The sequence below is a fragment of the Festucalex cinctus genome, chromosome 2 (assembly GCF_051991245.1).
Source record: "Festucalex cinctus isolate MCC-2025b chromosome 2, RoL_Fcin_1.0, whole genome shotgun sequence".
NCBI classification, from domain to species: domain Eukaryota; kingdom Metazoa; phylum Chordata; class Actinopteri; order Syngnathiformes; family Syngnathidae; genus Festucalex; species Festucalex cinctus.
In genome coordinates this window covers 17,661,033-17,673,231 of record NC_135412.1, presented here as the reverse complement: position 1 = coordinate 17,673,231, position 12,199 = coordinate 17,661,033, and the positions used below count along the sequence as shown (strand labels likewise).

General features: G+C 43.0%; 1 protein-coding gene and 1 long non-coding RNA gene across 2 annotated transcripts in view; both read left to right on the top strand.

Moving 5' to 3' along the window:
* The first annotated feature begins 3,532 nt into the window (after positions 1 to 3,532).
* Positions 3,533 to 5,242, top strand: bhlhe23 (basic helix-loop-helix family, member e23). The gene has a single exon (XM_077515291.1). The coding sequence runs from the start codon at positions 3,766 to 3,768 to the stop codon at positions 4,648 to 4,650; it is 885 nt and encodes a 294-aa protein (XP_077371417.1). The 5' UTR covers positions 3,533 to 3,765; the 3' UTR covers positions 4,651 to 5,242.
* Positions 5,243 to 9,242: 4,000 nt separating this feature from the next.
* LOC144014993 (uncharacterized) overlaps positions 9,243 to 12,199 on the top strand; it is a 33,391-nt gene continuing 30,434 nt past the window's right edge. The window contains exons 1-2 of the long non-coding RNA XR_013282664.1: positions 9,243 to 9,395; positions 11,264 to 11,362. This is a non-coding gene — a long non-coding RNA (uncharacterized LOC144014993). The remainder of the gene's footprint in view (positions 9,396 to 11,263; positions 11,363 to 12,199) is intronic.

Here is a 12,199-nt window from a genome sequence, read left to right as displayed (position 1 = left end):
TCAATTGCTGCATACAAAGTGCTGTGCATGGAATAGAAATTAGTCTTTTAGTAGACCCAAGTGAAATAAAATAACACAAAATAAAATTAATTAGAGTAAATATAAGTAGATAAGTATACACGCAAATAAAATTAATACTAAAAAAAGAAATCTGTATAAGTATAGAAATAAAATAACACAAAATACAGAAGCCACCATAAAAAAAGTAAAATGATGTGAAGTCTCATGCTGAGTCAAAGATCAAAGAATAGAGATGTCTGGCAAAAATGATATCCGTATCGTACAGCCCTATTCCAACATGCAAATGAAGGCAACTGCTAGCCAATTCCAGATAGAAGGGGTTGGGTCACAGAGTCATTCATTCGGACATAGTTGTTTACAGAAGTGAAGAGTGGATTTGTTTCAAATGAACTTTTGAGTTGAATAAATGCAAAATGAACTACACATTTTTTTCAGTTTGTCTTTTAGAGTTCAGATTTCCGCTTTTAAGTGACAGAAAATATTTCTGAGCACTTTTGCAGTTGTCACAATGCCGCTGTTCAACTTGATGAACATTAGATTTAGGTTGATTAAGTGTGCCCCCCCAAAAAAAGGTAATGCCCCCCCCCACACACAATTTCTTTCTGGTGACGGGTCTGCATACCAGACAGATTGGATAGATACAGAGCGTGTCAACGAGCCCAACAGACTGATTAGCCATTACCACCACTAGATGGCAGTGCAGTTCCAGTCTGCCCTTTGTATGCCACATTGCCAATGCAATGTTTCAGGCTTTGTGGATGCGAAGCGTCATCCATCATATAGCAGGTAAGTCAATGTCCGCAGCTGCCTCAGATGGTCCAATCGCAAAAATCAAACCTCCAGATGAAAAAAAAACAGATGTAGGATGTATTTTGGAGTAAACAAATAAGCTCTCTAGTTTACAGATAGACTTAAAATACAACATTGACACCCGTCAGTCTTCAGTTGCATCCCAATTTAAAATAATTGATTCTCTATTGCAGTCTTTTACACATTTTTCCATATTCATATCCCTCCAACTTCTGGATTCCGCTTCACCTAATATGTTGAGGCATATGTCACTTTCCAACAGAGAACTTTCCCCTCACATAGTTCTGTCTGTTCTTGTTGGGATCCCTTAGGTCTGTGCAGGGGAAGGTACCATGGGGATCCCCATTCAAGTCACCAACCAACATAAGAAGGTTGGCAAAAAACAAAATAAAAACAAAACATCAGTTGAGCGAGTGTGGACAGACAGTTGTAGAAGATGTAAAGTCAACTGATCCAGTGCATGTCAGAAGATTATCTTCTTATTTTCATGGGGCAAATATACGAATGATATTTGTTTTGTGGCATCTCTTTGAGATAACAAACTGTTACCATCGTCCGTAAACACACCAAAAAAAAAAAAACCCAAAACAAAACAATTGAAGGTATTGGTACTAGTGACAGCGGTCGATGTCAGTATCAGCCACCCTCTTGTCGCCATTTTACAATCATTAACTAGAAATGAGAAATTAAAAGAATAGAAATTTGTCATTCATTTCAAGCAATATTAAAGAAAAATATTCAACATTAAAAGCAATACATATGTAAACGAAAAAGAGGCGAGGCTGTATTCTATTTCTTCAGTATAGCACCCTCTGGTGGTTAGTTTATAGTAAAGTTTAATTTTAATTAGAAAGGTTTTGGCCACTGCGGTGGTTATCGCTCCCACGAATCAGTCAGCAAATATATTTCAATATGTCCATCAAAAAACGTGACTTTTTGCCCGATTCATACACCATGCCACTGTGCCGCTGAGCCTATATAGTAGCACATGACAATGACATCCGACATGACGGCTATTTATTAGTGATGTAACAATAAGGGAAATATCGTGATATTTTGATATTAAAACTGCCACAATATCGTCATCGTCATGTTCACAATATTTAAAGGGAACACATCTGTTTAAACAGTCAGGTTGATTTCCATTTGTGCAGTTCTTGGAGCCTCTGGTGGCTAGTTTATTAGTGCAATTTAATTTTCATTAGGGATGTTTTGGCCTTCTATGTTTAAAATCTGTGGTAATTGTCAGATGAAGGGGAACGTAATATGCTTGTGAAGCGAGTCAATTAGTGGAGGAACTCAATGTGTGCGTGCATTAACAAGTAATCACCCCCTTGTTGTTATTAGAAATTGGAGGTGGGTTATATGCATTGCTATTATGTACAAAATCACAAGATTGTGATTTTTTTGGTATGAGCTCTTGTTTTTTTTTTGTTTTTTGTTTTTTTACAATATTGTGACCTTTTTTTAAATATCGCCAACACCCCACAATATCGTGATAATTATCATATCGTGACCTTCATATCGTGATAATATCGTATTGTGATGTTTGGATATCGTTACATCCCTACTATTTATCACCGCTGTTTTTATGTACAAAACACGATATTGTGCTATTGCTGTGATATTGTGCTTTTTTTGAAATATGAACTTTTTTTAACAGTAACCTATCGCATTTTTATACAGTATCATCAGCTTATATATATATATATATATATATATATATATCCATCCATCCATTTTCTTGACCGCTTATTCCTCACAAGGGTCGCGGGGGCTGCTGGCGCCTATCTCAGCTGGCTCTGGGCAGTAGGCGGGGGACACCCTGGACTGGTTGCCAACCAATCGCAGGGCACACAGAGACGAACAACCATCCACACTCACACGCACACCTGGACAATTCGGAGCGCCCAATTAACCTGCCATGCATGTCTTTGGAATGTGGGAGGAGACCGGAGTACCCGGAGAAGACCCACGCGGGCACGGGGAGAACATGCAAACTCCACCCAGGAAGGTCCGAGCCTGGACAGAACTGGGAAGACCGTATCGTGATATTTGTTTATCATTACATCCATGGCTGGACTGCCAAAAAAAATAAAAAATCGGCCCTGGCATTTTGACTTAGGCCCACCGCGGCTGAGCTAACAAGCAGCTCTGTTTTGATGTTAATTGATGATGTTTCCGTTTTCTATCTAGATTTGAAATGGATTAATGAAGTGAACCTTCTAAATTGCGGGCCAGTCTCTTGTGGTAAAATGTAGTAAAATAATCATGAAAAAAAAGCACTGCATCAGCCCCAAAAGAGGCCAGCCCACCGGGCATGTGCCCTCAATGCCAGATGGCCAGTCCGGCCCTTATTACATCCCTCTTCAATTCAAAATAAATTGTCTGTGTCAAATTATTGTATAACACTTTGCAATAAATGATGACTTCATTCCAGCGGGGTATATGGTTAAATAAAGGTCACAAATAATTTGCTAAATCATAAATCATTCTCGAAGCTGGTGCATTTTACATTTCTCTTAAATATTGCTTCTCTTCATGTTACATCATTGTTGCCAATTGCTCTCGGCATTGCACAGATTCCTTAGTACAGTAAACTACTTGGTTAGTTCCCGCCACGTCACGTGTTCAAGTGTCCTCAAGTGGACACCGAAGTGGGCGACGTGTCACTTTACGTTACAACGATCACAATGGAGGAGAGCGGCTGCAGTTAATGAAACGCCCGCCCTGATTGGTCGAGCGAGTAATCCCCGGCGGGCCTGGCGCGCCTACTAACGCGCGCGCGGGGCACGACGCGAGCCTCACTTTGCCCAAGGCGAGGGAGGGCGCGAGAGGCGGCAAGTGCAGAGCCAGCAGAACACGCCGAGCGCACTTGGACAAGTTTGATCGCAACTTGTTGTTGTTGTTGGCTGCGGCGGAGGTGGCCAGCGCATGGTGAGCGTTGCGCGCAGCAGCGAGGAGCGACGCGCACATGTAGACGCTTCCCCTCACTCCTCACAGCCTCCTTTCAAGAGTCACCACACGGGCGAGGAGCGCGGACGGCGCGAGCGATCCCACTTCCAAAAAAGAAACAGAAACGGGAAGTACAGTCGGCTTCTGTTTTGCTCTCCAAAGATGAACGCCAGCGACGAGAACCTGCTCAAGTCCATCAGCAACGACGCGCTCCTCGACCTGACGCAGCGCTACGGCCAGTCCGCCTTCGGCTTCGGCGGCGGCCACGCACCGGGAGCCCCCGGCCGCTTCCCGCTCACGCCGGCCGCCGACTTCCTGAGCGGCCAGACGGCCAAGTCGAACGAGAGCGGCGGGGAGCACACCAGCGACGACGAGGACGCCTTCGACGCGCTGCACGAGTCGCGCAAACGGGGCGCGCCCTTCGGCGACGACAAGCCCGGGGGTCCCCTGCAGGCCAAGAAGTCCAAGGAGCAGCGCTCCCTGCGGCTCAGCATCAACGCCCGCGAGAGGAGGCGGATGCACGACCTGAACGACGCGCTGGACGGCCTGCGATCCGTCATCCCTTACGCGCACAGCCCGTCGGTGAGAAAACTCTCCAAAATCGCCACCCTCCTCCTGGCCAAGAACTACATCCTCATGCAGGCGCAGGCTCTGGAGGAGATGCGGCGGCTGGTGGCCTACCTCAACCAGGGACAGAGCCTGACGGCGACGGCGACCATCCCCGCCGCCCTGGCGCCCTTCGGCCAGGCGGCCGCCGTCTACCCCTTCTCGGGCTCGGCGCTGCAGGCCAGCTGCGCCGACAAGTGCAACAACTTCTCGGCGAGCCCGTCGACTCTGTTCAAACATTGCAACGACAAGCCTTGATTTCGCCGCCGAACTTTTCTGTAACTTATTTTTCCCCCCAAAAAAATTGTGCATAATTCTCATCAAGTGATGCGATGTCTCGCGTTGGTATTTAGGCCTTGTCACGTTCTTGCTCGCAGGCCATATTCAAATAAAAGTCCATTATCAATTTGATCTTGTTTTTTTTAAATTTATTTTTCAATTGTAATCTATGCAAACCTCAACCATAATCCAGTGAGTATCATTTAATTTTGACTCCTCGTATTACTGAAAGGACAGGATTCCCCTTTATGATGTTTTCATGCCTAATAATATTTTCCCCATGCAGAATAATGTATTGACATTTTATTTTTCCAGGTCTTGCACGTGTCACATGATTGTACTGTACAACTGTGGGGGGGGGGAAGCCCGACTGTACTCAGGCTTATACGTTTATGGCCTGCAAGGAAAATCGTTTTTTTTTTTTTTGGTTGCAAAAAATGATTTTCACAAATTGTTTACATGTGTTTATAATTAAAATCATATATGCTCGGACTCGCTTTGATTCCATCCTTCCAGCTCTGTATTTTTGACACAAGCTCCATAATAAATACGCACTTGAAATGTCTACAAACGACTCAAGTATTAATTTCATAATAATAATAATAATAATAATTTGCGGGTGTCACCAACTTTGAAGAGATTGGTCCAAACGAGCTCGGCGGGGCTGGTGGGGCCACTTTGGCGCGCCGAGGGTCGGTGGCACTGAGGGGGGGGGAGCACACAAGAGGAGGAGCCCGGGGCCACCCAGGACCTGTCTGTGGCGATTTGGCTGATCGCAGCCATGCAGCTCCCATGCGCGCGTGGCGGCCTCTTACACCCCGGACTGCATATTAACACGATTTCGGCTCCTGTCCTGTCTGCACGGCCGACCCACTTCATGCGGACAATTCTTGCATGGTGGGGGGTGAATTTCGGAAAACACCATATTTCACTTTTTCCTTGTGTGATTTCTTTTGGTCTCATATTTGAGATCTGTTGATTGACTTGGCACAAAAAAACGCGTCACAATATTTTGTGGTCATTTCACATGAATTAGGTTGGATCGAAATGAAGGACTGTTTAACATGTAATCATTTTTTTTAAATTATGCACGTGCAGTATAATGCCCCCTGCATTGCGGTTGTAGAGCCCAAATATGTGAAATTCCGCGACATATAAATACAGTCGGCACTTTACAGTACACTGTAAAAACAACAACAACAAAAAACAAATCCGTTGTTTTTACAGGGAAAAACCAGCTGTGGTTACCAGAGAAATCTTATTTTTTTTTAAATACAGTGGGGAAATGTAAACAACTTTACAGAACAAATTGTTTATATTACTGGTATTGAGTGTACAATAAAAAAAGTAACTGTAAATTTTACAGAACAAAACAGTATAAAATCAGCTTGTGCTTGGAAAATGGTATACTTCATTTAGTGTTTTACTACCTTACAAAGTGCTCAAAGTGCTTTGACTCCTCATTTTGCAGCATGAAAACCAACTGGACTTATAGATTACCTTGCCTTTAACACCATCACACTGCGCTGGGATCGAACCAACAAGCTCAGGGGTGCAAGCCAACCACTCTTCCACTAACCCATGATAACATGTTGTTCTTAAGCTGTCAGTAAATGACTGTTGAATCGACAAGTTTAAAAGGTACAAGCCTGTAAGGTTGTATTTGCACAGCATTTTTATATTTATATTTAATATATTTAACCTCACATTCCTTAACAACTAACTGTCCTGTCTTAAATGTTCATTTTCATAAAGTGACTTGTTTTCCGTCGAGTGGCTCAAACTACCAGACGAATTCCTTAATGTGTTTTGAACATACTAGTTGGCCAATAAAGATGATTCTGAATCTCATCCGACAACCTTTAAAACATACAGTAACGGTGATGATATTGAGCTGTTCTCAATATATTACACAAGACATTGAGTCAGGGGTGTCTCCCTTTCTGCAATTTAGCAGCATGTCACAACATCGGCCCCCCTCATGGCATCTTAAGTTGCCCCCTCTGATGACATGTGTCTTGTCAGGGATGTGATGTGACAAATGCTGCATGCGGGACGCTCGGGCTCTGCATCGCTTCATCACTGTCGACACAACACCGACTGCCTTATTGTTCAAAATGAGAAGGTTGACTTTTTTTTTTTTTTTTTTTGCAAGAAGAGATGAGGGACACTTTCCTGATATGTACAGCAGGCCTCGAAGAAATGTAAATGATCGTTGTCCAGTTGTTCCTTCTCTGCACATTTGACATCATTTCAAACATTTTAGCCAGACATGAAGTTAATGTGAGGACACAAATGATTTTGTTGTTTTCGAGTTTATGTCATACATTCGCTTGATACATAATAACTTCATTATTCAGTCATCATACAGTTGTTTCACAAACTATAACAATCAACAGTCATTCTGTTCATTTTCATTTCATGTGTATATTTATCTGACTGTTTGATTTGATTATTATATTTTTTTGGCTGATTGTTCTGAGTTCATGTGAATGTCACAATAAATGATTCCAACTTGCTGTCAAAATGGGGATGGGGATTAATCAACAATTTACAACAACAACAACGATAATGACTAATTGATCAACAACTATTTTGATCATCAATTAATCGTTTAAAGACATGAACGTAAAACGATCCAAATTTCACACTCAGATTTCTGTGGCCCGCCATGAAAGCAAACTAATTGTTTTGGGATTGAATCAAACATTTGCTTTTACTTTTACGACGACCATTTTCTGACTTGTTACAGACCAAACTTGGAACTGAATCATAATCAGTTTATGTTTGTGAATTTGCCACACTGCCAATTTGAAAAAGGTTGCAGCCTTATGAGGGACGATTGATTTGATTTGCATCTCATTTATGGATTCAAATTACTACACAGTAAACAACAACAACAATTTTACCAGTATCTAAAACCGAAAACAGTCATTTAAGTTTGAAAAAGTTTAATGTATTATTGACATTTATGTGAACAATGTTAGTTAGCACAATATTGTTCCAAAAAAATTTGCTGAGTTGTTTCTATTTGGGGTTGAATACAATGAAAACAGTTCTGTAAACTTTTATTTATTTGTTTAAAAATGTGACATAGACAACTTTCACAACAGCAAAACTTAAAATATTTAGTTGAATTGCCCAACTTTTGTATCAAATATTGTTGTGTTGTAATTTTGAGTCCACCCAACTTTTTTTTGTTTATTAATACACAAATAGCACCAAACAACCAAACTGAAAACTTCATCCATTAGATGTATACCGATATGGTTTTCCATGGCCGATACCGGTGCCGATTATTCGTAGTCAAGGAGGACGATAACCGATATTTGAAGCCGATATTCATCTTCAGTCACGGTCATTATTTTTTTTTTTAATCTTAGACAATTGACATCCTTTTTAATTTCTAACAAAACGTTGATGAAGCTCCCAAGGTTATCAGTACGTCTTAAAAAGATAAATGGAAACCTAAACAAGTAAATACCAGAGCTCTCTATAGTTGTCTACAGTAATTTTTTCCCGAAAATTTTAAAGTACCTGAAATCTTAAACTAAATTTCTTTGTTTTAACGTTGAACAAAAACAAATGGGTCTGTAGCATCTCTTATAAATTATAGCTGAAAAGTGAAATAAATTGAGCGATTGAGATTAAAATGGCTTTAGATTTACCTTATATTGGCTATCGGATTTAAAAAAAAGGCCCATGCCAATAATCGGCCTGGCATCTACATTCATGCTTGTAATTAATGCCCATAAAATGAAGACGAGGACATAATGGATGTGAACTTGGTCAGAATGTAAAACAATCTTCCAGATGAAGACGACATTTCTTGTCTTTTGGGCGGCAGACCAGCAGGCGGGTCGGCGTGCTCGCCTTGCGCCGGCAGCCCGGCACGAGAATCCGCGCAGACTGTGGCCGTGTCTGTAAACATTTGCGTTTGCTCCCGGTGGGATGGGAAGAGAGTGATTTCATTAGCATGGCTCCCAGCTTTGAGGTATGTTTGTGCGCTTTTCTCCCAGCCGATGCTATACTACCAAAAGCATATGCCCTTAAGTGCCTACCTCCGCCTAATGCTTCTGACAGCGCTGTTTTCTCTAATTAAGTTCTCTTCATGTGCGAGCTTATGTGTCTGATGCGCGTTGTAGCACTCCATGTCGTACACTCGCACACACTGTACCAACAACAACTGCGGGCCTGCGAGGAAAATGAGCATGCTTCAGCTCTTATTATGCGTAGCGAGGAGGACCAAAGGGGGGGTTGAAAAATGGCTTTATTTTGTATTCAAATGAGGATATAGTTGTGGATTCATTTTTGAAGGGGGAGCGCTCAGGTCGAGGTGAGAGAGAAAATCACATTCGCACCCGTGTAACTTTTCCTGAGTGACGTCACACTCCTTCGACCACCCCCAAGCTCCGCCTTGTCGGAAGAGATGAGCGGGTGAGTCAGTCGGTTCCGAGGAGCCATGTGATTCGGGGCGACGTTGCTGCGAGTGCACTGAAACAGGTCGGGGCCCTTCATTGGTTCGTCAAATGAGGGGGTAGGGGAGGGGGTTGATGTCTGCTTGCATGTGTGTGTGCGTGTGTTCATTTGGCCACAGAGCCTGTAAACACGGCAGCCGGGCAAAACGTTTTTGCAAGAGCGCCACAAGGCGCCTGACACCACGCGCGCTCGGCCCAGACAGCGTGCTTGTGGACGGGACTAAATTAGTGCTGAGTGGGAGAGAGGTGAGTTGGACGACTGGCTGATAATGTCTTTGCTGTGTGTCGCATCCGACACGTACAGTGGATATAAAAAGTCTACACACCCCTGGTCAAATGTCGTGTTTTCTGATGTAGAGAAAATTAGATCAAGGTAAATAATTTCACCATGAATGCGACCTGGAACCTGTACGACCCACCGAAAAACTTTACTGCGCATTCAAACTTATGTTAAATGAGCGTCAGTGTCACACGTATTTGTCATATAGGCCTTTATTTTGTCGTGGTAACTGAGCTGGAGTTATTGAGTGACACTTTATTTTTGTCAGTACGTCAAGGTTTTTCTGCATCGAAGCCCACTCAACGTTCTTACTCAAGGTTTCTCCATCAAGTGTTTTCTTCAAGGCCATCTGAATTCAGCCCTGCTCGCTGTTGTTACTTTGTACTTTTGTATGCAAAGACTCTGTTTTTGTTTTTTTTGTGTGTTTTTTCAACTTCCATGTCCTGTCTGTTTTAGGTTCCAAATTTCACATCTTACGTTAGTGATGGGCATTACAGTTCTTTTAGATGAACTGAATCACTAGAATCAGTTCATTTAAAAGAACCGTTCAAAAGATTCGTTCACCGAATCGTTCCTGGCATTTTTGTCTGTCTGGCAAACGCCTGAAGTTTTTGTATTGACGACTGTTTGGAAGTGTTCAGAATTCCCTTTACCTGATTAACAGCTCCAACTTGTAACACCATGCGTGCACATGACATACGGAATTTTGAACACAAAAGCAGACAAGACACAGAAATTGAAAAACAGAGCGTAGATATAGCCAAAAATACAAAGTAACAAAAACTCGGTTAGGTCTTCTCAGGCGCAACACAGCAGCACACTTTTTGTACCGAGGAGGAAACCGATTGCTTTATTGACAGGGTTGTGGAATGCAGGTCCAGAAAGTAAAAATGTCATGAGTGGGTCACGCCAGAGTTAATTTGGGGTCGTGCAAGGGTCATGATTGGGTCATGACCGTGAGGTCAAGTGTCTGTTTTGAACAGATGTTTTGAACTGATGTAATCGGCATCTAGTTTCAACTGGTTTTAAGCTATGCGATGTCATGAGCTATGTGATGTCAAGAATCTATAATCTCTTTCTGGTCAACAGCCAATCAAATTATTCCACGTCAGTTCTGTTACCCCCATGTCTAGCCACAGCCAAGCCGATCAATTCACTGTCTATTTAAGCCAAACCGAGAAGTGTGTATTTGTCAGATTATTACCTCGGTTCCTCTGTGCATCTCCTCAGCCCAAGGGGGCTTGGCGTCTCATGATTCTTGCATTCTCGTTGTTTCTCGTTTAGTCAAGTTGTCATGACATTTAGACTGCCGTTCAAATTGATTGAGCACGATATACATGTAAACAAACTATGTCAACTCTATCTGCTCACAACTGTAAATCGATTGAATTTTTTTTTTTTTTTTCAAAACTTCTGAAACCACTGTTGGTCATGGGGCGGCATGGCTCAGTTTTAGAGTGTTTGTCTCCCAACCTACGGATTGGGTTCAATCCCATGCCATTGTGACCACATCGAAGTATCTGCATCATCACTAGGTGAATGTGTAGTCGAATGTAAAGCGCTTTGAGGGCCTTGTGAGTTGGAAAAGCACAATATAAATTAAGTAGCATTTATAATGACTTCAAAAAGTACTAAAGCTAAAAGGCTGTGTGGACCTTTTATATCCATTTTAGACACTCTTTGTGATCAGTTGAAAGCTGTCATGACACGTCTTCACTGAAGGCTTTCCTCACCATTTTGTTGAACGGGCCTCGTGTTAACCCCCCCCCCCCCCCCCCCCCCCATCCCGCCACACCATTCTGTTGTGCCCCGCTTATCATTCTTCTCCATTTAGCTTGCAGTTTTGACAGAGGATAGGAGCTGACAAACGGGGGCATCCGTTACTGCAGTGAGGCCTAATCTCTGTAATGGCCTCACAGATCTTGGACTGGTGGTGAGCAAACACACGCGTACGCACGCACACACACTTCAACTAGCTGGACAAGCATACATGTAACACCCTGAGGTCAAGTCTCATCTTTGCGCTCAGCCATTTGTACACACCGGAACCCCCTTCACTCTCATAGGCAGCTCTGTGTCTCATTCTCTGCCGCCCCCAACCGCCTCACGCACACACACATGCACACGCAAACAGGGAGCAGCACCCGTCTTCCTGTTCTGCTCCAGCTGAGGAGCACCCTGATTTTGTGGAGAGCAGGGGGAGCTCGTTATCCTCATTAATTAATGACAAAAGCGATGTAATTGGCCATCCATAATCCTCCATGTGGAGACAGTGTGACAGGCTTCTAAACACAACGGCACAAAATGTTCATCCTCATTTTTGCGAGTCTCTAATGATACACTTGAGTAATTATGTAAAAGTAAGGCGACATGTATTTTCATGACTTGAACGAACTGAAAGTGTGCCACCCGACTGTTTAATTCTTCCTCGGTTGGGGCGTCGGAGGTTCCACTGGGCCCGAGCTGCAACACCAGGCAGCAACATGCTGTACAGTCCCCCACCCTACCCCACCCCACCCCCGCCCATCCGCTACTCCTTCCCCACATCTGAATGAAAAGACAAGATTAATAGCAGTTCCTGTGGCCGACTAGTCTAATTAAAAGTGTCGGAACATGCACGTGGCCAAGGATCAGTGGCTTTTAATGAGGAGCTTGTTGGCTGATTTGGGCCTCATTTTCTGCTTAATAAGGCCAGTTTAAAAAGTCATTTTGCTGGGATGTGACTCCTTTAAACCTGCTCATTATCAACGAGAACGCTCACTTAAGTACT